General features: G+C 41.5%; 1 protein-coding gene across 2 annotated transcripts in view; it reads left to right on the top strand.

Annotated features, from left to right (window-relative positions):
* Window positions 1-5,576, top strand: part of LOC125917249 (E3 ubiquitin-protein ligase NEDD4) — an 87,231-nt gene extending 81,655 nt beyond the window's left edge. Inside the window, exons 24-25 of one of the 2 annotated variants that reach the window (XM_049623500.1) lie at window positions 2,007-2,079; window positions 2,589-5,576. In XM_049623500.1, coding sequence (XP_049479457.1) covers window positions 2,007-2,079; window positions 2,589-2,691 — 176 coding nt within the window. In that variant the 3' untranslated portion in view covers window positions 2,692-5,576. The remainder of the gene's footprint in view (window positions 1-2,006; window positions 2,080-2,588) is intronic. The other variant, XM_049623499.1, reaches the window with a different exon arrangement.
* The last annotated feature ends 18,934 nt before the right edge of the window (window positions 5,577-24,510 follow it).

The following is a 24,510-nucleotide window of genomic DNA, read 5'->3' as shown; positions in this document are numbered from 1 at the left end:
CTCCTCTCCCTCTCTCAAAAATAAATAAACATTTAAAAACCCTACTGTTTCTGATGTAGATCACCTTTTCTCAAATCAATGAATATCTATTTATTGGAATGACATTTACTTGCTTTTAAAGATTGTAAGAAGAATATCTTTCAGAGAAGGTATAGCTCAGATAGAGTCCCACTCAGAGCAACAACGAAGTTTAGAATTGTTCTGGGAATGACAAGTCAGAACTGCTGCGTCAGTAGTTACTGAGCTGAATTTTTCATGCAAAGAGAAAGCTGCCGCTGTCTGATGGGATCACTAACCCCCAGCCCCGTCAGTCTCCTCCTCAGCAAACCTGGTCTCCTTCAGCTTCACGTATATTTGTTTGCAGAACCCGTTAAGCACCTGCCACTTCCCCGCCTAGAGCTACCGCGCACCCTGAGAAGAATGGGGCTTTGCCCTAACCAGTACGCCCCTTCCTTGCCTAGTTAGGTATCTTTGCATTTGTCTTTGCAGTGATTTCCCGTGACTTCCCTTCCTTTCTCTTTTCTTACACTTTAGCCAATTACAATAGGGAAAGATCAAGGCAGGACAAACACCCGCTTCCATGTCTAGCTCCACATCCCTCTTTTAGGCAGTCCAGGCCTACAGCCATCCACCAATTTCATGAATTGTTTGGAATTTGGGGGAAATATCCCACACATGGAGCCAGAGGTGGTTGATTAGAATATAACACAAATTCTTATGCACTTTCAGAAAGAAGTAGCAGTTGCTTCAAAATGTTAATATTATAATGCACTATCATCTAGCCAATTAAAAGTGTGTAAGGTTTATATCGGTTGACTTAGAGGAAATTTTTGCAATGGATTGTTAAGGTGAGAGAATCAAGAGGCAGGGAAATATATATTATTCCATGTTATGGAAAACAATGACTAAAGTACTGACATTTTAACTGTGAACATAATTGTGATGTATGGTGTGTATAAAGCAATACTTTTTGAGAAAACTAATATTGAGAATAGCCAATATTCTTAGTACTGCTTCTGGCAATTACACTCACACACATAATTGGATAGATTATAAGATATGGGGAAAAGTATGGAAGGTTTTACATGAGTTATTAACACTGATTACCTGGGTGGTTGGAGGATGCTGAGAATTGGGGAAAGGAAGAGCTAAGTGAAAACTTCAAAGAAAAAAAAATTTCTGAAAGTGTCCATGATAAAACAAAAATGTAGCATGGATAACATGATCACGTGCAAACAAAATTCCACATGCATGCACATGCACAAAACGATTCATGATCTAATAAATCAGATTTAATAGTGGAATTTGAGGTTATTTTTATACCCTTCATTATATTTTTCTCTATTGCTTCAATTTTCTTGCTGTGAGATTATATAATCAGAAAAAAATAAAGCTTTTTTTAGTGGGACTGAAAAAAGAAAGAAAATAACTCATTTTCTCTTTGTACCTATGAAGGAGGTGGTATATGGAAACACAGAGCTAGGAAACATCAAAAATACCACCAGACATACTACCTAGAGGCAGAGAGACACCGTGGCCATAGACGAGCTGATGGAGGGGAATCTTTATCTCCTGTCTGGACGATGAAGCCATCAAGTATAGGAGAGCCTTAATTTCTTACGAGTTTAAAGAAACTCGATTAGTTCTCTGCATGTTTAAGTTCTACATTGGAAAAATGAGTTGTGAAATTCTAGGGATTCCTATAAAGAATAAATGAAACTAGGGGTGCCTGAGTGGCTCAGTTGGTTAAGCGTCCAACTTCGGCTCAAGTCATGATCTCACGGTTCTTGAGTTCGAGCCCCGCATCAGGCTATGTGCTGACAGCTCAGAGCCAGGAGCCTGCTTCGGATTCTGTGTTACCCCGCTCTCTGCCCCTCCCCCATTCACACACACACACTCTCTCTCTCTCTCTCTCTCTCTCTCTCTCAAAAATAAATAAATAAATAAATAAATAAATAAATAAATAAGAGAATGAGTGAAACCAGAGCAACCCTTCTTCCTTACAGGCTCAAATGGACCACAGTCATTTACAGTTGAACAGTGGGGTACCCCTGAAAAGCTGCCAAGAGCCCATACATGGTAAGTGGTTTCTTAAACACTTAGAGAATGAGTTTTCTGAGAGTAAAGCTCCCGTGACAGATAGTCTAGGTACAGAAGGTCTAGCCGCTCTGTGCTGCAGCAGCAGCAGCAGCAGCAATGGAAGAAGCAGAAACACCAACCCAGGAACAGGTGTATCTTTGCCAGGTAGGCCTGGGCTTGAAGTCCAGGTAGGTGAACATTGGAGAGGCCGGTCTCAGCTGTTGACCATATATTGCCTCCCTTGCATGAAGGATGGGCCATCCCAAGAGAAGCTGGAACATTCCCTTTTGGAGATTAAAGTAGCAGATTAACCCAGACATTTGGAAGTCAAGGTGGTTTTGACAGGACACGACCAAGAATTCATGGGATGAGTGCATGGCTACAGTCCAGTCCTGTATCTTCCTTCTCCCCAATGATAAAACGTCTTCCAGCATTGTTGACCATGTCATGAGTAGCACCATTACTTTTGGTCTGTCAGCGTGGTAACCAGTCCCTCTCTGTTCTTTCAGCTTTAATCGCTTGGACTTGCCACCCTATGAATCATTTGAAGAATTATGGGATAAACTTCAGATGGCAATTGAGAACACTCAGGGTTTTGATGGTGTTGATTAGATTCCAAATAACAATCTGGAGTGTTTCACTGCCTCTTTTGTATAAGCAAAATCTTGACTTATGGTTTTCCAGGGAACTACTAAACCTGGGCCATTGTTTCTTCCCAGAGAGGGGGGAAAAATCATATAAAAGCATACGAAAAAATAGTATGACAGCCTTACCATTATTTCATTCACTCTTAAATAATGTGTTGCATTTACACAGCTGTTTCTCTCTGTCTTTAGAGTTCACACTCTAGGATATAAGTCCTGTGTGCCTGAAATAGTGAGTTCTGTCCTTAACATTTACCTCTTTTACAGTATTGGCCAGGCAGTTGTTTCTTAAACTACTGAAATGATAACTGTGAAATATTTGTGATAAGTGTCATGTGTGAAAAGTGTGATGCTTTTTGAGAAGGAAAACTGAAATTTGGAAAAGAACACTTTACAATGGAGTAAACTGCAATATACTTAGTGCTGCCTGCAGCTCTTTATTATTTTGTAGACCTTCCTGCCGCACCTTAGCACCCAGATTTTTGGAAAACCCTTGGGAAGTGTGTTACCTATACTTTTAGTCAACTGACTCACTTGCAAAAAACAAAAAATGTTTGCTTCTTTATTTTAAAAGTATTTGGCTTTTGTTAACATGTAGCTTTACTAAACAAGGTGGTTTGTAAGATACGTGAAGCAAGTTCAAATTTGCAGAACGTGAAGAGTATTAACTCCGTCGCCTTGCCTGTATATCCTCATGGTTCATCAGCATGGTCATCACTCCTTCGCGTTTAAGGGAAAAGAATTCCTTCTTCGAACATTAAACGAAAGCTCCACAGAGCAGTATTTCTAAGTATGCCTTGAAGAACTAAGTTAAGTGTATAGTACTTTTCTAGTCATTCTTTACACTTGCACAATTACGTAGTAAATCTATGTTTACAGGGTTTATTATGTTTACAGACTAAGCTAATTTCTATAGTTGCATTTTTATATTTTTAGTATTTCACTTTAGTCAAAAAACCAAATAATTTGTTAAAAATAACCAAAGAATAGTCATGATGCACAATTTGTATTAAATTTATTACCATATTTCTTATGCTTTTTAAAAATACTGTTTACTATGAAAATGATAACGTTTTGCTCTAAATGCAAAACTCTTTAGGAAAAATGCTACAAGTAGGATCCTACTTTAACCAAATTGAAGTACGTAGACATCACGTGCATGCATTCAACAAATGTGTTACTGCATGCCTGCTGTGTGCTTGGCACTGTGCCGGGCCCTGGGGGTCAGGGCCGAGACCTTCAAAGATATCTAGCTCAGTCCTCACCTCAAGGAACTTATAGATGTGTAAATGAATTTTTAAACAATCAAAAGAGGGGTGAGAAGCAAAAGGCAAAAGGGAAAGTGTCCCAGGGCACCTGCAAAGATAAAGTGTGCCAAGACTGTATTTATATGTTTCATACGTATATTAGAAAGATTATACAGAAAGTGCTCTTGCAGAAAGTTCAACCCATTTCTCAATATGGTGTCTTGGTCATTTAGGAATAATTGTAAATATATGTTATGAGTCTTCTTAAATACATATATATACTCCAAGAGTTGTAAAAGAGTGCTGCTGGTATTGGTTTCAGTTGGACAACACAATAGGTACAAGTGTGACAGTAGCCAACCCACTTGCCAAATGCCTCTAGATCAGTGCACCCTGCGTTTTGTCTTCACCTGAGTTAACCAGCATTCAGGCAAGACTACCAGATATCATGCGAGTTTTATCACTTAACAACTGTTTAAACTGAAGCAACTTACTTAACGTCTCTGGGCTCCTGTTCTTTCATCCGTCAAAGGAGAACAATCACACCCACCCTCATTGCCATGGAAGACTGTTGTCAGTTCCAGAGAGCTGTTTTGTAAAGTCTGATACAATCAGAAGATGCTTTGTGCTTTGTGCTGACCATCAGATTTTGTCAAATCAGGTGTGCGCACACTAGCTACACTCCCAAAGAAGAACCTCTTCATTTAAAAATAAAATGTCTGCTAATAAACAAAGAAGTAGGAACATCTCTGATAGTGTGTGTATATATGTTTATCTGTACATGGATCTTACCATCAGAATTCATTTTCTCCACATCAGCAAAATAATATTAATATGGGCCAATGCATTTTGAAATGTCCTCCTTATAGAGACCTTAATGTGAAAACTATTTTTGTTAAAACAGGATTTTACCACATGGTTGTTTAAATATCATTTCTGTGAACTATCATAGCAGATAGGAGCTTGAGAAAATACAAAGCGTGCTTTTCATCTGACTGATAATTCACTTGGATGATCCTGTAACTCCCATAAAGTGTTAATGACTCCCAAGGTGTCAATGAGACCAGACACTCCACCAGCTCCCAGCCACAGACCGTCTTCCCTTTCGTCTCCAGGTGTGGATTGATGGTCTGGAAGGACCTTGTATCAAGTGACACAGCCTCTCATCCCAGAAAGAAAAGTGTCTCAAATGCAATCTACAGCTGGAGAGTAAATAGGGTCATTTTCATAAAGCAAGGATGTTCTATTTTTCTAGAAATTATAAGCACATAATGTTAGCCTATATTTTCTCTGTAATCAAACTTTAACATAGACATAAAATTGTAATACAAATGCGTTTCATCCTAACTCAAATTTAAAATGGTATTTGTTTTCATTTTTTGATTTATAATGCTGAAATTATTCCACATAATTATCAAGTTAAACACAATTCGTTTTGATTATAAGCCATTTAACGTTGTTTTAAAAATTCTTCTCATATGGTAAATATATATCAAGATTAATGTATCAAATTTATTGCATAAAGTATAAAATCATTTTTAAAAATCTTGATGCCACAAATAAAGTTCTATTCTAATAAAAACAAAAACTGTGATTCATTCTTAAATAGAAATGTCTCCAAGCCAGTATTCTGGGTCATATCTTCTGGTCTAGTCCTTTGCAGCACATATGGAATTCTCAAGAGCATCTTGAATTTGTATCTGATGGATTGGCATGATTATAAATTCATAACCGCAGATAATTTCCACTTTACAAACAGGTCATTTTCCAAAAGTCTGGTTGTTAGTGAATGATCCAGAAGATAATATAATAACAAACTTACAAATGGACTGGATTCAGACAGTGTATTGCCCATTCAAGAAGCCAGGTTGTAACCGAACCATTATTTATAACCTTCTTTCCATGAAAGCAGGAGTTCAAGTATTAATTCAGAACCAAGTATCTTTTTCTCCTTCCTCTAGGCACCTGGAAGTTTCCCAGTTAGAAGGGAATCCCAAACTAATTCAAGCCAGCCCTGGGAACATACTGTTCCAGCCCCCTATTTGTGTGAAAATTCAGACTGTAGCTTTTAATCCTTGGGAGTCAGGCCACTGCCCTCTCCACTTCTGCCCCTTCAGGGCTAACCAGCTCGTCCTCAGTGAGCCCACACCACGCCTCCCTGTACAGGAAACCTTTGTTTTGCAGTCCATCAGGGGCAGACACATTCCTCTTATAAAGGACATTAAACTGAATGTTGGAATCTCAGGGCCTCACTATGAATAAAGGGCTCCAGGAGATTTGTGTGTATTTTTCTTGAAAGGTAAAGATTCACACTAACTTAGCTGCCTGTTTGGTTCTTCCAGTCCGCCTTTGCAGCCATCCTATGCAGGCCCTTCATCCTACACAGTGTTTCATCTCTAGTACACACGTCTGATCGGGTTACTCTGCCAAACAACCTCTGAAGGCTCCCCCAAACTGGAAGCATGAAGCACACCCCGTTGGCACAAAATGCAGGCTGATCTCAGCTTCATGTAAGAGAGTTCCACCTTCCCTCACAACCCACTCAGGCCTGTGTTGCCCCCAAACCAGGCCTCTCTCCAGCCCCTAATTACTGCAGCCTCCTCGCTGCTTGCTCTCCTGGCGTGCTTTCACCCCTCGTGTCCACTTGAGAATCACCCCCTTTAGACCAGTGGAAAGGTGCTGTGGCCTCAGCATTTGATATATGCTAGCATGAATGGCACTGTATTGCAATGCTTTGTTTTTACATAATTCTCTCCTACAAACTTTTGGGCAGCTTGAGGACAGAGATGATCTGGTATACATCTTTTTAATATGTGCATTTCCCCAAACAAATATTTGATGAATATTACAATCTGATAAATGCTACAGCCCCCATGTATTGAGCCCCTCCAGTATCCGTCCCTGGCACTGTGTGATAAAGTGCAGGAAGCTCTGTATTGAGGGGGACACTGGGAACTATACAAATACACATCCAGAGAGGGAGCTTGATTGCGATCCTGCTGAGCACTGGGGTCTGCAGTAAACATTTACGTGGATCTCATTTAATCTTCATAAAAACTCAGTGAGGCAGGTTTTATAGGCTCAAGAAGGACAAGCAATTCACCTGAGGCCACACAGCTTGTAAACCTGGTGGATTATGAACCACAACAAAGTAAGAAAAGCTATGGGATCCCACAAACAAATCAGCATGCGTAGTAGTTTCCTACTGCTGCCTAACAAATTACTGCAAACTTAGCAACTAAAACCAACACCCATTCATCATCTCACTCCAGTAGGTCAGAAGTCCACATAGACTCAGTAGGTTCTCTACTTAGGACCTCACAAGGCCAAGACCAAACTGTCAACCAGCTGGGTTCTTGTGTGCTTCCACGATCCTTCAGTTTGTTGACAATATCCAATTCCTTGTGACTGTACATCTGAGGTCCCCATTTTCTCACTGGCTGTCAGCTGGGGGCCACTCTTAAATTCCAGATGCCACCTCTATCTTCAAGGCAGCAATGGTGTGTGGAAAATCTTCATTCTTGGAATCTCCCTGATGTCCTCTTCTGCCACCAGGTAGGGAAAGTTCTCTGCTTTTCAAGGCTCACTTGAGTAGATTAGGCTCGTCTGGATAATCTCCCCTTTTGAAAGCTGACTGTGCCATAGGCAGAACAGAAGGAGTGAGAGCTTACCACATTCATAGGTTGCAGGGGTTGGGCACTTGAACTGTTGGGGGGCTATTACTGGAAATTTGGCCTCCCATATAAGGTAAAGGTGAAGAATAGCAAAGATTTATGGAGACACCACTTGAAAACTACTGAATATATCTAATTTTATACTGTGCAGTTCAGTTTTCCATTTGTTGTCAATGAAGTGCCAGATAGATAAACTAAATGCTAATATCAGCCCGTAGGATTTGACTTCAGCAGCTGTAAATTCACAAATCCTTGCTCTCAGGTAAGCCACCCATTTGTGTTTTTTTTTTTTTCTTTCAGTGACATCAAGGTTAGATTGGCCTGAAATTAGATTCAGCTCATCCTTAGGAGCCTCCTTATTATATAAAGGGAAATAAAAAATCATAGCTGCTCTTTTTATTTGTTTGAACGGTTGGTATTCTTCCCAGTGAAATCGTGTTCAGGATGATGAGGTTAAGTGCGAATCAACTTAGAGCTGAGAAGGGAAGAAAGCTGTTCATAGCCCAGAGTTGCTGATCATTGGGACTTTAGGTCTCTGTAGAGAAGGGGAGGGGGTGCTGCAGACACCCTGGTGACAAGGTCCTGTGTAGTCACCCAGCTCTGGAGCAGAGGTATTTTTCTCCTTGGGACACTAACGAGAAATTAAAACCGTAACTGTATGTCCATGAGTATGCTCAGTCCATCATTTAGGTTCTGATTTACATTATCCTGTGAAAAATAACCAATTATTATGAAGGGAAACCCCATGACTTTCTGAGAGTTGTTTTTTTTTTTTAACACTCTTATTTTATTAATGAGAAACTCAGGCATATTCTCTCAAATTAAGGAGAGGTGATGAGAACAGTGAGCTAAGGATAATCCCAGTTTAAACAAACAGGATTTTCACTGATGCTAGACTTGAAAACTCGGTCCAGATTAATGACTTTGTTAATACTCAGTCACTGGGCCTTAACCCAAGTGTAGCATAAATATTCTTCCAGACTTGATGACAGTGAAATAGCTTATGTTTGGCCCTCCGAAGTGATGACCAACTTCTCAGTGATAAATGGGTAGTAGCCACCTGGGTTTGCTTTCATAGCATGGCTGTTTATTGTAATGGCGTAATGCTTGCGAATACATGTTAATGTTGTGCAATTCTAAGCTACAAGGAATTCTGTAATGTTTTATCCTTGCCTACTTCTTCTTCTTCAAAAAAAAAAGTGTGAGAAGCAAAGACAACAAGCTCTGTTAACTCAGCCACTACTAGGACTTCGAATATCTGGGGTTGCTTCAGAGACTCAGTTGACATATCTCCCCGCTTCCCATCTGGGAACAATGTGAACCAAAACTTGGGATTTATTGTCAAGACCTCTAATTACTAATTTAACCATTGTCTGGGCAGGGAAAAGGGAACATGCAGCTTGCAAGCTTTTGGACTATTTAAGACCTTACCCGGAGCCAAAACCTAATCCAGCACTGTCCAATAGAAATATAGTACAGGGGCACCTATGTGACTTAGTCAGTTAAACGTCTGACTTTGGCTCAGGTCATGATCTCATGGTTTGTGAGACTGAGCCCTGAGTTGGGCTCTGTGCTGACAGTGCCAAAGCCTACTTTGGATTCTCTGTCTCCCTCGCTCTCTGCCCCTCCCCCACTTGCATTCTGCCTCTCTCAAAAATAAATATAAACATTTTTAAAAAAGAAATACAATACAGGTGACCTGTATAATTTTAAATTTTCTAGTAGCACATTTTATTTATTTTTTGAAGTTTATTATCTATTTTTGAGAGAGAGAGAGAGAGAGGGGGAGAGAGAAAGTGAAGGAGGGGCAGAAAGGGAGGGAGACAGAATCCCAAGCAGGTTTGCACTGTCAGTGCAAAGCCCAATGTAGGGCTCGAATCCACAAACCATGAGATCATGACCTGAGCCCAAGTCAAGATTCAGACCTGAGCCACACACGCACCCCATCTAGCACACATATTAAAAAGTAAAAAGAGATAAATGACTTTAATTGTAATAGTATATCTTATTTGACCCAATATAGAGAGAGGAATATTACCATTCCAGTGTGCAAGCAATATAAAATTGCTAGTGAGATATCTTTCATTTCCGGGTGCTAGGTCTTTGGAATGCAGTATATATTTTATGCTTTACGGCACATCTCAGTCCAGACTGGCCACGTTTCCAATAACCATATGTGGCTACTTCTACCACTGGGCTCAATGGGCCTAGGTCATGCTTCCACACAACATACGGGAATTGAGAAGCAGCTAGAAGTGGCTCACCTGGTAATGTGCTAAATTAGCTTGCTTTCTCCAGGCAACTCCAGACACTTGGAAGAAGTTCCTCTAGGAGAGCTAAATGCTGAAAACAAAGCAACATCCTAGACAGTTGCTCTGTAGCCATTCCAAATTTTATATTTAGGAGCTTAAGAATGGTGGTCTGGTTGAAAGGGGAACTGTGTTCACCCTGTAAGCCCAATGTTTCCACTTATATTATATGTTTAACAGAGATGACTTGGGAGAAATCTGATGCGGGTTATGGGGAAGGAGACTAAATCTCCACATCACAACCCAAGACTGCTTCCTAGTGCTGATATTGTCCTCTATGGTGTCCTGTATTGAAGGTCATGGAAGCTGTGGGCAGAAGCAAATATATGGGAATCGCTGGAAACCAGCATCCAGGGTGAAGTGCTACATCCAAGATCTTGGAAGATTGTCACCAGGACAGGGTGAAGGGGACAGGGAATGGGGTGGTTTATCAGGAAGAAATAGCCAGAAAGTTGGGGGTGGCAATAAGTTTGGACAACTGGGAAGATAAGGCTACTGCAGAAGAGGGAACTCCACGGGGCCTCAGAGGGTCACCTGGGAAAGATCTCCTTTGACATTGCAGGGAAGGCAGAGACTGTGGGAGAGACATCTGTTTGTTTTCTCTGGTGCAAGGAGAATAACAAAATGCGACCAGGAGGGCTAATAGACTGCAGATGGAGAACTTCTGGCTGAGAGCTCAGTCCAGCCAAAGGCTTTGAACTGGAACCAAACCTCTAATTTTCAGCAGTGCGTGTGGCCCATGAAAAAGAAAGAGTGAAATACAACAAGAGACTCACCAGAGATAATTATGAGTTACTCCCAATGAGTAAAATAGCAGAAATTATATTGGGCTGGAGAAACAGGGGCTCAATTATGAAAGGCCTTATATCCAATGCTAAGGAATCCAAACTGTATATGCTGTCAACAATGGGGGAGCTATTCAAACATTATAAGCCAACAGCTTGTGATTTGGCAAGAACTTGCACCAAAAGCTTGCACCACCGATTTGGGGTAGCAAGACTTAGGGGCAGGTGCTAGTTGGGAAAACATGCCAGTGACACAGGAGAGAGACGGTAGCATCTGAACCCAAGGTGGAGACGTGGGCTTTGCCAGAGGTGGCAGGTTGAATCGGCCCCTGCTGTTGTTTCCAGAGGGGCAAGAAGGGCAGACAGGCGTCTAGGCTGCACCTACTCTGACATCCAGACTGGGGCAACGAGACAGGTCTCATGCTGCCACCGGAACAGAAACGGGAGATATGGACTGCCCCTGGTGATATCAAAGGGGGCCTTTGGTCGGCAGCGTGGATCTGAAAGTGGATGGAGATTGGGAGGTCATCAGCAAATAATTGAGAGCCTGTGAAGAGACCATATTACATGTGCTGCAAAATAGGAAAGCTGATCCATATTACCAAGTACCACTTCTGATAATTGTATTCTGCTTTGTAATTAATAGAATAAGTGATTCCATTTGGATGATTGGGGGAAGATTATAATCAAAGTAATTGGTAGTGTTTTTCTAGCCCCAGCCAAGCTTTTAGGTGTTTCTTCCTTCTTTGTTAGGGTATTCCAGGACCCGTAATCATTGCCAAACAGCTTCTCCCCTCGTGCCAACGCCCCCACACATACACACACACACCAGTGCACACACCTGTAGCCTGATGCCTGTTGATGACCAGACTCCTGCTCCCAATTTTCCCTGTGCCAGGCCAGATTTCAGTTTGCTCCCTCCCATCTGAGACCCTATCTGTGATTCCCCCTCCCCAGTCTTCTTCACTTTAGCATCCAGGTGCTGGCAGGCTAACGCGTGGCACTCCAGCCCCAGCAACTGTGAGTAACTGCTGATTGGGGAAAGCTCTAGAAAGTCCATGATGAAGCGGGGGGTTGGTGGAGAAGCTGAAACAGGCCAGGGGGCCCTGAGGAGGGAGGTGAGAATGGGCTCTGAGACCTTGGGAGAGAATTGGGGGAAAGGAAGTGGAGGCTGGAGATGAGTTGAGGAGCCTAGAACAGCACAGGGGAGGTGGTGAACAGGCTGGCTGGCAGGAAGAGGATTGGAGCCTGTGTTGTCCCAAGAGCTACGTGGATGAAGCCTTGGCAACTCCAAGAGGGGGAGCAGGTAAGGTGGCAAGCCCTTCGGGCAGGCATTAAAGCCCCTCCTCTCTACCTGCATACCCTGAAATGACCCTCAAGTACCTAAATGATTACATTTAGTTCCCTCTGGGGGAGTGCCTCCCCATCAGGAGTGGTGAGATTCAAGGGCAATCGGACATGACCCCCACACCCATTTGCTGATGACTGAAATTGTCTTTATAGGAAATAAGACCTTTCACTTCTATATTTAGAAGGTTGGAATTAAAATACAAAGGAAAAGATCACTGACCCCAAATGGATTCATAGTAATGTGTAAGTGACTGAGGTAAGAGCTGTTCCAAAACTGATAGAGTAGGAAAAGGGACACCTTCCCTAGTTTGGAAAAGCGTCCTGAAATGGGAGGCTCTGGTCCTGTAAAGACCCATATCCCATCTCTGCAATTTCTCCTGGGCTCTGTTTACCTGAAATCAATCTCAGACCAAGAGATGTGGCCGGGGCAGAGTTCCCGGTGTGAGCGGTGGTGGTGGTGGTGTTAGCTGCAGTGTGGCCCGCTGAATTATTGCATCTGCCCGAGATTTCACTTCAGACTTTTGTGTAGATGTATCTCACAAATCTCTTTGCCTCAAAATACTTCCAAACATTGAGTTATTCAAAAGATGCTTACTATTCATGGGCATGAACTCAGAGACCAATGCATACACCAAGAGGGACAGACATAAATGTGAGGTTTTCTTTAATTATACTGGTTCTCTACTTAAATATAACAGGCACTACTTGTGTGAGTCTACAGAATCTTTTCCAGAGTGACAATAACTTTTTCCCTCTGACTCAACCTCTTTCTTCATCTCGGCCTCCCCTGCCAGCACTGTGGGGAGGGCCTTGTTCCGAAGTCTGTTTGCCAGGTTATGGGGCCATGGAAGTCTCTTTAACTGGTGGAACACAGATTTCTCAGCCCTTTTAAAATGATCTAACATACATACCGTGGTCAGAATAGTGACTCAGCCACTGAAAGGATATTTTTTTTTAATCCGTGACAAATGTGTGAAAGCTATCTAACTGTTCCCTCTCTTCCTAATTAGGACACCGGGAAATGCTAGAACGCACAGTGTACTGACTCACTCTAGAGAGTCCCTTACGTTTAGATAGTGCTTTCGATTCTCTTTAATGTATTCTTATTTATTGTCTCACTTTATTCAATGCCAGGAAAAGTGAGTAGGGCAGGCGTCATTATTCTCCTCTGACAGATCGAAAAGGTAAAACAAGACACAGCAAGGGTTTGCCTTTGGTCACAGAGTAAATTAGGAGCAGACTTGGATCTAGAAGTGAGGTCGGCCTCTTTGGGTGGTCCCCTGACCCAGGCTTGATAGAATTTCAGAATTTTGTACCTAGGCCTGATGAGCTCACCTGAATCTCACTGTGCCTGACCTGAAGGTGAGGTTTGGAGGCAACCCCCACATCAGGAATATCAGTCACAGGGCCGGTACCCTTCCTCCCGTCCAGATAGAACAGGTGTAGATACATGAGATGCACACTGTCCATCGCTGAGTCAGGGGCTAATGGGCAATAGGAACTAACCAGATTTGCAATTGTTCATGTAACCTTCTTAGGCTTTAAAACTGGTAGTGGTAGTAAACAATATTCCTAAAATAACAAGTATCAGCAATGGATAAAATTTTCCAAATAGTTAAACATTACAACTAATTAGAAATAGAATATCCGGGGTGCCTGGGTGGCTCAGTCGGTTGAGCATTCCGACCTCGGCTCAGGTCATGATCTCACGTTTCATGGGTTCGAGCCCCGCATCAGGCTCTGTGCTGACCTCTTGCTCAGAGCCTGGAGCCTGCTTCGGATTCTGTGTCTCCTTCTCTCTCTGCCCCTCACCTACTCACACTTTGTCTCACTCTGTTTCTCAAAAATAAATAAATGTAAATAAAAAATTAAAAAAAAAAAAAGAAATAGAATATCCCTAGATGCTTTTGGCTTAGAACACCACCCTTCACTTACACAGAGGGCTTGCTAAAGATCCTCTAGCGAGGGTGGTTGTGCCAGGGTCTTTGTTCTGTCCCTCAGACCTTGTTCTCTGTGTCTTGATCACTTCTTTCCTGTCATTCTGTGTGTTCTATGGGTGTGTGTGAGAATAAGAAGGGAGGGGGTGCATATGTGTAAACTTCCCACAATATATCCAATGCCTGGTTATTCTAATACAAGGGCTTTGCTGTCCTGGCTATGAAATTTACTCTTTTCTCCTCTGCTCTATTCTGAAATTTTGTGTCCCAGGTCACTGACTTCATTGGTTATATCAGCCTTCCCTTCCCCCTCTTCAAGGGAGAAACTGTTTATCTTTCTCAAGAAATTTTATGGTTTAGGTGGGAAAAATCTGGCTCCCCACAGAGCCCTGAGAGGAAGATCCAAGAAAGAAAATAATCTTGTATTTCTGGCATTTCCTGGCTGCCCCGAGCATCCCTGTACAGCTGACATTGATAAAATTTCATCAAAGGTATTGGACAATCAGGCTACAGGTTTTTAAAACATCACTTACTACATGAGTCATACTAGCACTTAAGACATTGTGGTCTTTTTTTCTACATAGAATGTGGCATACACTGTCTCAGTTTTGCATGTCCTCACATTCCTAAGGACTCCATACAGCCCCTCAAGTAATTGAAAAGCAATTTTAAAATAAAACTTGGCACCCCTGACAAACACAAAAGCATTCCGGAACAAATGGAAAGACACCTCCTGTTCTTGTACAGGATGACTCAACACTATAAAGATGTCATTTTTCCTAAGTTAATTTAAAAATTGAATTCAGTACCAAGTTTTCTTAGGCAGGTTGATATTAAAGAGTTCACATGGAAAAACAGAAATGCAAAAATAGCAAGAAAACACTTGAAAAAGAACAAGAGATGAATATACGATAAATCCTGTATAATTAAGTGTGTCTGGAGGGGTCCACCTGGGTGGTTCAGTCAGTTGAGCATCTGACTCTTGATTTCAGCTCAGGTCATGATCCCAGAGTTGTGGGAACGGGCCCTATGCTGAGCTTCGCACTGAGCTTGGAGCCTGCTTAAGATTCTCTCTCCTGGGTCACCTGGGTGGCTCTGTTGGTTAAGCATCTCACTTCAGCTCAGGTCATGATCTCACAGTTTGTGGATTTGAGCCCCCCATCAGGCTCTCTGCTGTCAGCATGGAGCCTGCTTTGGATCTTCTGTCCTCTTCTCTCTGCCCCTCCTCTGCCTCATTCATGGTTTCTGTCTCTTTCAAAAATACACATTAAAAAAAATTTTAAAGATTGTCTCTCTGTCCCTCCCTCTGCACCTCTCCCCCATTCATGCTTCCTCTCTCTCTCTCACTCCCTCTCTCTCTAAAAAAATAAAAAATAAAATAAAAGTGTGGGGGCTCCTGGCTGGCTGAGTCAGTAGAGCATGTGACTCTTGATCTCAAGGCTGTGAATTCAAGCCCCACACTAGGTGGAGAGATTACTTAAAAACAAAATGTTAAAAAAAAAAAGTGGCAGGCCACATAGACTCTTAAAAAAAAAGTGTGGCAGGCAACATAGACCAATAGACCAGTAAAATAGAAAAGGAAGCCCCAAAATACACCCAAGTATATATGGGAATTTAGTTGACATTAAAGGTGGCATCTCAAATCCTAGGGCGAAGATGGACATTTTAATAAATGTTGCTGTTCACAATAGTCAAAGAAAGTGGAAACAACCCCATGTCCATCTACTTAATGGATAAGCAAAAAGATGTACTTATAAAGTGGAATATGATCCAGTAAAAAATTAAATTCAGATACATTCTACAACATGAATGAACCCTGAAAATGTGCTAAGTGAAAGAAGGCAGTCACAAAAAACACCGTTGTGTGATTCCACTTAAATGAAATGTCAAAATTAGGCAAAACCATAAGGACAGAGAGTGGTTAGTGGGTCCTAGGGCTGGGGAAGAATAGACAGTAAGACATAAAGTTTGTTTTTGTGGTGATGACAATGTCCTAAACTTAGATTGTGTTGATGGTTGCAGAATTCTGTGGATCTATTAAAACCATTGAATTGGGGGTGCCTGGGTGGCTCAGTCGATTGAGCATCTGACTTCGGCTCAGGTCATGATCTCAGGGTTCACAAGTTGGAGCCCCATGTGGGCTCTGTGCTGATAGCTCAGAGCCTGGAGACTGCTTCAGATTCTGTGTCTCCCTCCCTCTCTATCCCTCCCCCACTCCCACTCTGTCTCTCTCAAAAATAAACATTAAAAAAACCATTGAATTTTACACCTTTGAAAGGGGTGAGTTTTATGGTGTATGAATCACATCTCAATGAAAATGCTTAAATAAGGGACAAAGGACCAAAAACCCAATAGAAAAATGGGGATGACATTTTTTAAACATATGAAAAAAATGTTCAAATTCATTCCTAATTAGAGAAATACATGTTCAACAATACTGAGAAAGTACTTCTCACCTAGGATATTGGCAAAAATGACACAGTATGAAGATAGACTCTGTGGGCTGTGGGGAGACGGGCATTCCCATGTGACGCTGGTGGACATGCAAGCTGCAAAGAGGATTAGGCAATACCTAACAGAACTGCGAATGCAATTTGACCCGGCAATACCACGCCTAGGAAACTATCCTGCGGATGTAATTCCAACAAAGTGAAAATATAGGGACACAAGGTTATTCACTGCAGCACTGCTGGTAATTGCAAATCGAAATGCTCGGTCATAGGAGACTGATTGTGTAAGCTGTAGTTCATCTATGAAATGGAGTACCAAGCAGGTCTCTAAAATAATGAGGAACACCTCCATAAAATTGAGATGGAATGATTTATAGAATATACTGTTGAGTGAAAAAAAAATAACATGAGGAAGAGCATCTATATAATTTTTTTTGCCTTTGCACAAAAAAAAATATGGGAAGATTAAACCAGAAACTAAAGAGATAGGTTACTGTTGTGGGTTGAATTGTGGTCTGGCCACCCCCTTTCCCCACAGCCCTGAAAAGCTATGTTGAAGTCCTGATGTCCAGGACATCAGAATGGGACCTTTTTTGGGAACAGGGTCATCGCAAATAGAATTAGTTAAGATGTGGTCATACTGAAGTAGGGTGGCCTCTAATCCAATGTAAGGACAGTGTCTGTACAAGGAGGATGACCATGTAAAGAGAGAGACGCAAAGGGAGAGCACCATGTGAGGGTGAAGGCAGTGATAAGGGTGATCTGCAAGCCAAGGAACAAAAAGATTGCCCGCCAACCACTGGAAGTTAGGAAGCTCAAGGAAGCATTCAGATGGAACATGGCCCTGAGGACACGTCACATGGGGTCTAGCCTCCAGAACTGTGAGAATTGGGTCTGTCATTTTAAATCCCTCAGTTTGTGGCACTTAGAAAGCAGCAACCTTAACAAATACATTTCCCTACAGGGGGTGGGTGTGAAAGGGCTGAAAGAAGGGGGGAATTAGGATGGGGTGGTGGGGATGAGGAGGGAGCCACGTTCTCTGAATAATCCTTTTTGTGAAGCTCTGACTCAGAACCATAGTAATGTTTCACATACCACCCAAAATTAAACATTTAAAATCAACCAGGATGTGGGAGAACCCAATGTGGCACACAAACAGTAAAATAGGAACCAACCGAACTGAAAATGAATAACATAACTACACTAAAGGGAGTGAAGAAGAAAAATAACCCAGCTGCAAAAATAGTATTTTGAGTGGAAACTGTAAGGTTCAAGACACTGTATATAAATACTGTCCTCCACTTCCTATATTTATTTCTCACAGTGGCATGGATTAGCAACTCTGAAATTACTGAAGGTATATGCCAGGATGGAACAAACATATAAGTAAATACATTGTAGATGTTGACAGTCATATTTCTCAAGGTCTGAGAAGGAAGTTCCCAAAAAGAAAAAGGAGAAGGCTGGAAGGAGTTCTACAGTATTGGAACAAGTTTGGAGGTAGCATGATAAACGACGTTTTGTGATATATGTAAAGATAGATCCATCATTCTCCTGTAAAGGAGCCTTGGAGAAATAGTTGAACCCAGGGTTGGGACAGGGAAAATTAAAGATAAGCCTTGAACAGCTTGGAATTACAGAAATAAGTTGCACAAAAACTAATACAGGGACATCAAAAGGTCACAGAAGCCAATATGAAGGAGCTCCCCGTAGAATAAAATTAATTTCCATGAGTCTGTACTGACACAGATAATTGGATAAATAAATATATGGGTGGAAGCTTCTTCCTTACAGAAGAATTCCAATTAATGTAAAATAAATGAGAGATATTGTAATTCATAATCAGGCAAACACCGCCATGATACTTGTTGCAGGCAACATCCACTAATGGATGCTAAAATGAGCAAAAGTTGAAGAGAACTGGGATATTTGCATACTCTCAAAGTATCTCCCCTAAGATATTAACTACCAAGGAAAACTGTAACTACGCAGTGGAGAAACCCTGTGGACAGCACCTTAACAAAGTGATTAAGTTAACCTTGAGAAGTCATGTCGATAGCATGCAGCCCCAACATGAGACAGTGAGAAGGCACACTTGTGACCTTCTTGCCAAAAACGCCTAACTTCAGTACAATAATGGGAAGACCTCAGACAAACACAATTTGAGATAGTCTACAAAATAACTGGCTAGTGCTCTTCAAACCTGTCAAAATCATGAAAGGTCAGGAGACTAAGGATACATGACTACTAAATGAATTGTGGGGTTCTGGACTGGATCCTGAGACAGAAAAAGGACAATAGTGGAAAAACTCGTGAAATTCAGATCAGGTCTATATTTAGTTAACAGTATGGTATCAATGCTAATTTCCTGGTTTTGGTCATCAGACTATGATTATGTAAAAATGTTAACATTGAGGGAAGCTGGATGAAAGCTGCATGGGAATTCTCTGCGCTTTAAACTTTAAGCTTAAAATTATTTCAAAATATAAAATAATGTAGTTTGAATTCCTATCAATACAACTATTGCATCCTTAGTTCTACCCCCAGAGAAGTTTTAGTTATTTCCCATCTCCACATCTATAAAGTGTTTCTGCATCTATTCCTTGATTTATGAAATTTACACTTTATTTATTTCCTTTTATAATAAACACTATAGTTCATTGATTCTACCTCCTACCATCATTAACTTCCAATATTTTTATATTCAATTCTCTGTTGATCCATCACTATGGTCTGGATGTTACTGTCCCCCCAAAAGTCATATGTTCAAATCCTAACCCCTAAAGGTGTTGGTATAGAAGGCGAGGCCTTTGGGAGGCCATTAGTCATGAGGCTGGAGCCTTCATAAATGGGATTAGTGTTCTTTTAAAAGATCTCACAGAGCTCCCTGCTTCTACTACCATGTGGGGATAGAAGTCTGAACCCTGAAAGGGCCCTCACTTGACCTTGCTGTCACCGTGATCTCAGACTTGCCGCCTCCAGAATTAGGAGCAATAACTTTCTGCTTTTTATAATCCACCCAGTCTGTGGCATTTTGTTACAGCAGCCAAACAGACTAAGACACCCAGTTTTATAACTTTAAGTGAAAATGATACATTTAATATAACACCTTATGTTAACATATTGGAATTAATGTAAAAAAAGCTTTGAAAAAAAGATACCTTATTCTCTCCTTTCATCTACTATAAACAATATTATTGGCTTCCTATCAGCACCCCTACTTTTTCTTCCAGTTGTCTTCTTCCTTTCTCTTAATCCTGTTCATCTGACTTTGAGGTTTCCATTTTGAAGAATCATAATAGTTACGTTTTGTTCTGAAACCATCATTTAGTCTTCCTTGTAGTACCTATTGGTTAAGTCCAGCAGCTGAAAACCAGTAAGCAACAGTCATTTTGTTATGACCAGGTAAATAATGTTCATACTAATTTACATAGTGTATACACTATAATTAAAGTTCCTCTTTTTTCTGAGCAGGTTTCTGTTTTCCTGGAATTTCTCATTAGCTTTCTTTTTTGTTTCTGCTGCCAATTGTCTTTATCATATTTCCAATAATTTCCAAATTCTTCATGACTTAAGTATTCTATTAAGTTCCCTTTTTCCCAGAGACCTCCTTTCTGGGATGCCTGGCTTCCTGCTCAGGTGGGGACTATTTACACAAGGAATCTCTGGGATAACCTTGAGTCCCTCCTAGATTGGCTACACTATTTCCTAGGTTTTATATCTTCCTCAACTTGCTCCCTCCATTTTCGAGAACATATCCTTAGGTAAATTCATAAGAACAGTTTTTTTTAATGGGGTGCCTGGGTGTCTCAGTCAGTTAGGCAGCTGACTCAGGTCATGATCTTGAGGTTTGTGAGTTTGAGCTCAGTGCAGAGAGTGCAGAGCCTGGTTGGGATTCTCTCTCTCTCAAAACAAATGAATAAACTTAAAAAAAAAAAAAGTTTTGAATTAAATAGTTTCAGTCCTTACTTGCCTGAAAATGCTTTGGTTTTACCCTCATATTCAAGTGACAGTTTTGTTGGGTACACAAAAGATCTTTTTCCCTTAGAATTGTAAGGTCTTTGTCCCATTGTCTTCTAGCATTTACTTTTGCTATTGCCACTCTGATTCTTGTTTTTTGATGGATATTCTGTTTTAGTCTCCCCTGAAGCATTTAGAATATTCTTCAGTCTCAGTATTGTGAACTTTCATGTTCTATCTTGGTATGAATATGTAAATCATTTTTTTTAATTTACAAGGTACTTAGTGGGCCATTTTAATTGCACTGTCACTCATTGACATTGTAATGTCATTCAGCATCAGACATTTTTCTTAAATTCTGTCATAATTTCTTCCCTTCCATATTCTTGGTTCCTTTTTCTAAAATTCAGAAGTTAGGAGTTTAAACCTCCTTGATTGGTCTTCTATGTCTTTTCTTTTTCTCTCTGATATTTAGTGTTTTTGTGGGGTTTTGTGTGTGTGTCTTAGTGTCTTATTTTTGTGTCTGTGTGTGTTGGTTTTATTTTACTATTTGGGAGATTTCCTATATTTCTATATTCTAAAATCTATATTTCTATAATCTCTATTAAATATCTATCTCAGCAATCCATGTTTTAATTTCCAAGACCCACTTCTTATATTTTTTCCTTTTGTGAATAGCATTCTGTTCTTGTTTTAAGGACATGTTATCACCTCACATTTTTCTGAGGATATTATTTACAGATTTTTTTTTAAGTCTGTTTCCTGAATCACCTTTGTTTCCTCTGGAGTCAATTTTTCTGTTTGTTTAGCTTTTTTCATTTATGTAATTTAAACCAACTGTCTGGTGACCCTTGGATTTCTGTTCATGTTTAAGAATGAGGGATTAAGAAATTGTATGAATGGGAGAGGCCTGTCATCTTGCAGGTGACTGAGCAGGAAGGCAGTTGTCCACTGGATGGTCCCAAAATGCTAGAATCCAGACAACTCTAGAGATGTTCTACTTTGGTAGGAGAGAACTTCTAATTTAAAAAAAAAAAAAAAATTTAAAGGGGCTCCTGGGTGGCTCAGTCCGTTGAGCATCCAACTCTTGATTTTTGCTCAGGTCATGATCTCACGGATCGTAAGATAGAGTCCCCCATACGCTGACAGTGTGGAGCCTGCTTGGGATTCTCTCTCCCCACCCCTTTCTCTACCCCTCCCCTGCTTGCACTAGTGCTCTCTCTCTCTCTCTGTCTCTCTCTGTCTCAAAATAAATAAATAAACATTTTGAAATATTAAGTATTTTTCCAAGAGAATAATCCTAGCTTCCAAGAGTTTTGTCTGTGAGAGAGGGGAAAGATGGTGGGATCAGCTGGTCTGCTCACCTTCCTCCTGGCGTGGCTTGGTGCAGCACAAGTCTCCAGCCTGGATTCAAGCTCTGGTTCTCTTCCCTGGGAACCTCGTGTGAGTGGCTGTCATATCACAGACTTTCTCCAACTGCAGGTCCCACCAGGACATCACCCCCAGTCTCAGCCAGGTCAGCTGGTAAAGACCAATGCCATGAGGTGCTCTCTGTGCGGCCCTAAGCCTGTGGAGCAGGCCAAGCTCTATAAATAGCAGCGGTGATTACAGAGTAACACTCTTTTTAAATGCTTGGATTTTATAGCTTTCCATTCAAAACAGTCCAGGCCCAGTGTTTAGTCTCTCTGGGGGGCTGCTGTAAAGGCCACCTTGTTTCACAGCTAAGGAGAGGTTACAAGGCAATTAAAATATTTTTGTCTCTTTTCCCTTTTGATGATTATTCCCATGCGGTGGCAGCCACTGGAGCAGTTCCTGCCTCCATTACCCACAGGGGGACTGGAGAACACAGTGGTGGCCACAAGCCCTGAAGCTGAGCTTGAATTAGAATTTCAGCCTTAACCCTTCTGTCGGTTTTCAGAGATTTAGAAGTAGAAATCAGAAATACTGGTGTCTTTAACAGCCATAGCTAGGCAACTGTCACTCACTCTGCAGGGGTGCTTTTCCCCTTCAGGAGTAGAGAAAACGCTTCTTGTACCAGAGTAATTAAGTGATCTAAACGCCACATATGCTTTGGTCTGATAAATGCAGTAAGTGCACAAATAAATGCATGTTCTAGCCACATGTAGATATTTGGGGTAAAGACAACATTCCACATCAATTAACTCTGAATTGTAACAAACAATGATAATAATGCTGGTTATAAACATTATCATCATACGGAAAGAACAGCTGTCAATATGTTACATTGATCCTGACATGTAGAGCCTCTTCACAATGTTTGAAAATATTCATCAACCCTTCAAAGCAACCTCACAGGGCAGGCTAAGCAGAGCTCATTACCACCCCCCCATCATACAGGTGAACACACAGAGGCCTAGTTCTGGCACTAGTTAGTGGCCAATGCTGTACTGGGCCAGTCAGGAATCAGCATGCTCCACGTAGTCTGTCTTGCTGGGGCCTGGTGGCCAGTGGGCAACAGCCCACATCACAGCCCTTGCCACCCCCCCACCCACTTCTCCCTCTGAGAACGGAGGTGATGGTGGCTGATGTCTGGGGTGCTTGTTTCTGCACTGTCCTGAGGAATGGATGACGAGGGGAGAGATTATTTGGAATATTAAGGATTCTCCAACTCAGCAGGAACAGATTCTGCAAGACCCTGTTCTTTCTCTCTTCCAAAAGAGCAATTATGAAAAGTATTTCCAGGAAGGAAAATATTATGTAAAACAAATAGTTATGACTGTAAATCATTGAAGAAAAATGCCAGCACTGCTTTTGGACTCCAGTGTAGGCACTAAGGACTATTGGTGGTTCTGCCAATAGAGTTGGCATCTGAGACCAAACGGACCACAGAGGTGACCAGGTCCAGATCCCTTGTTTTACAGGTGGCAATCTGGGGAAGGGGCACAGTTAGTGAATTCTCCCAGTGACTGGAGATGGCGTTAGTAATGTAGCCAGCACAGAGCCAGGTATGAAGCAGGTACTTACACATCAGTTAGGAAAGTATTGAGTTGCAAGCAGCAGAGAGCTGGTATTACAGGTTTGTTTTTCTCACATAACAAGTCCAAGGGAAGCCACGGTTGGGCCTGGGTGTTCCTGAGCTTAAACAAGAGAAGGAAGTCCTACTCCTCAGGAGCTGATCTGCCCAGAGGCTGGATGGGGTTCTGGGGACACAGTGTGACCAGAGAAGAGGGGGCCTTGTTTAGAAACCATAAAACAAACCAAGGATATTTTAACTTAAAGGGGAAGAGCCTGGTTGGAAACTTGACCGCTATTGTATAGAAGACAACCTAGATAGGTCCTATGCTGCCCAAGGGGTTAGAAGGAGGATCAGGGAGGGGTGCCTGGCTGGCTCAGTCAGTAGAGCATGTGACTCTTGATCTTGGGGTCATGAGTTCAAGCCCCATGTTGGGGGTAGAGATTACTTAAAAAAAAATCAGGGAGTGCAATTGTTGGATGACAGTTTCGACAGGAATAATTTTAATGATATGCACTTATTGAAAATACTGAGTTTCCAGGAGATATCAAGTTAAATAAGGAACTGGAGAGGAGTTTGTGTGTGGAGGGAGGTGGAGGAGGAGGAGAAAGAGGAGGAGGATGAAGAGAAGGAAGGAGTAAGAGGTAGAGAAGGAGGGTTACAGCACTGAATAGAGAGATCTCCAAATTTCCTTTTGGAACAATTCACTTAACAAGTATCTGCTTAGTTTCTACTGTGTTCCATACAGGAACCATATTGTCCAAATAAGAAGCTGGTCTGACATGTATGAAAAACTCATGGAGAGAATATGGTAACTGATGAATGTTATTTGCTGATTGACATCTCAGGAACCACTTGCCTTCTGCAGATCCCATTCCACCACTCCCAGGATCCTCCCCTCTCCCCCCAGCTCCACACAATGGAAACAGCCTGTTTCCATTCAGGTTCTCAGAACCAGTGAACAGGACAATCTGTGTAGTTCAGTGGCAGCATTTTTTCCAGATACACTGGAGCCTGGGCTTAATATCTATCCCATGTGATGTCCAGATGTCTGAAAGGTGACTAGGAAGATCCAGAAAGGTAGTGGGGTGCTCAGTCATT

Source organism: Panthera uncia, unplaced genomic scaffold (assembly GCF_023721935.1).
Source record: "Panthera uncia isolate 11264 unplaced genomic scaffold, Puncia_PCG_1.0 HiC_scaffold_162, whole genome shotgun sequence".
Taxonomy (NCBI): Eukaryota; Metazoa; Chordata; class Mammalia; order Carnivora; family Felidae; genus Panthera; species Panthera uncia.
The sequence above is the reverse complement of the archived record's forward strand: the minus strand, read 5'-3'. Positions and strand labels throughout refer to the sequence as shown.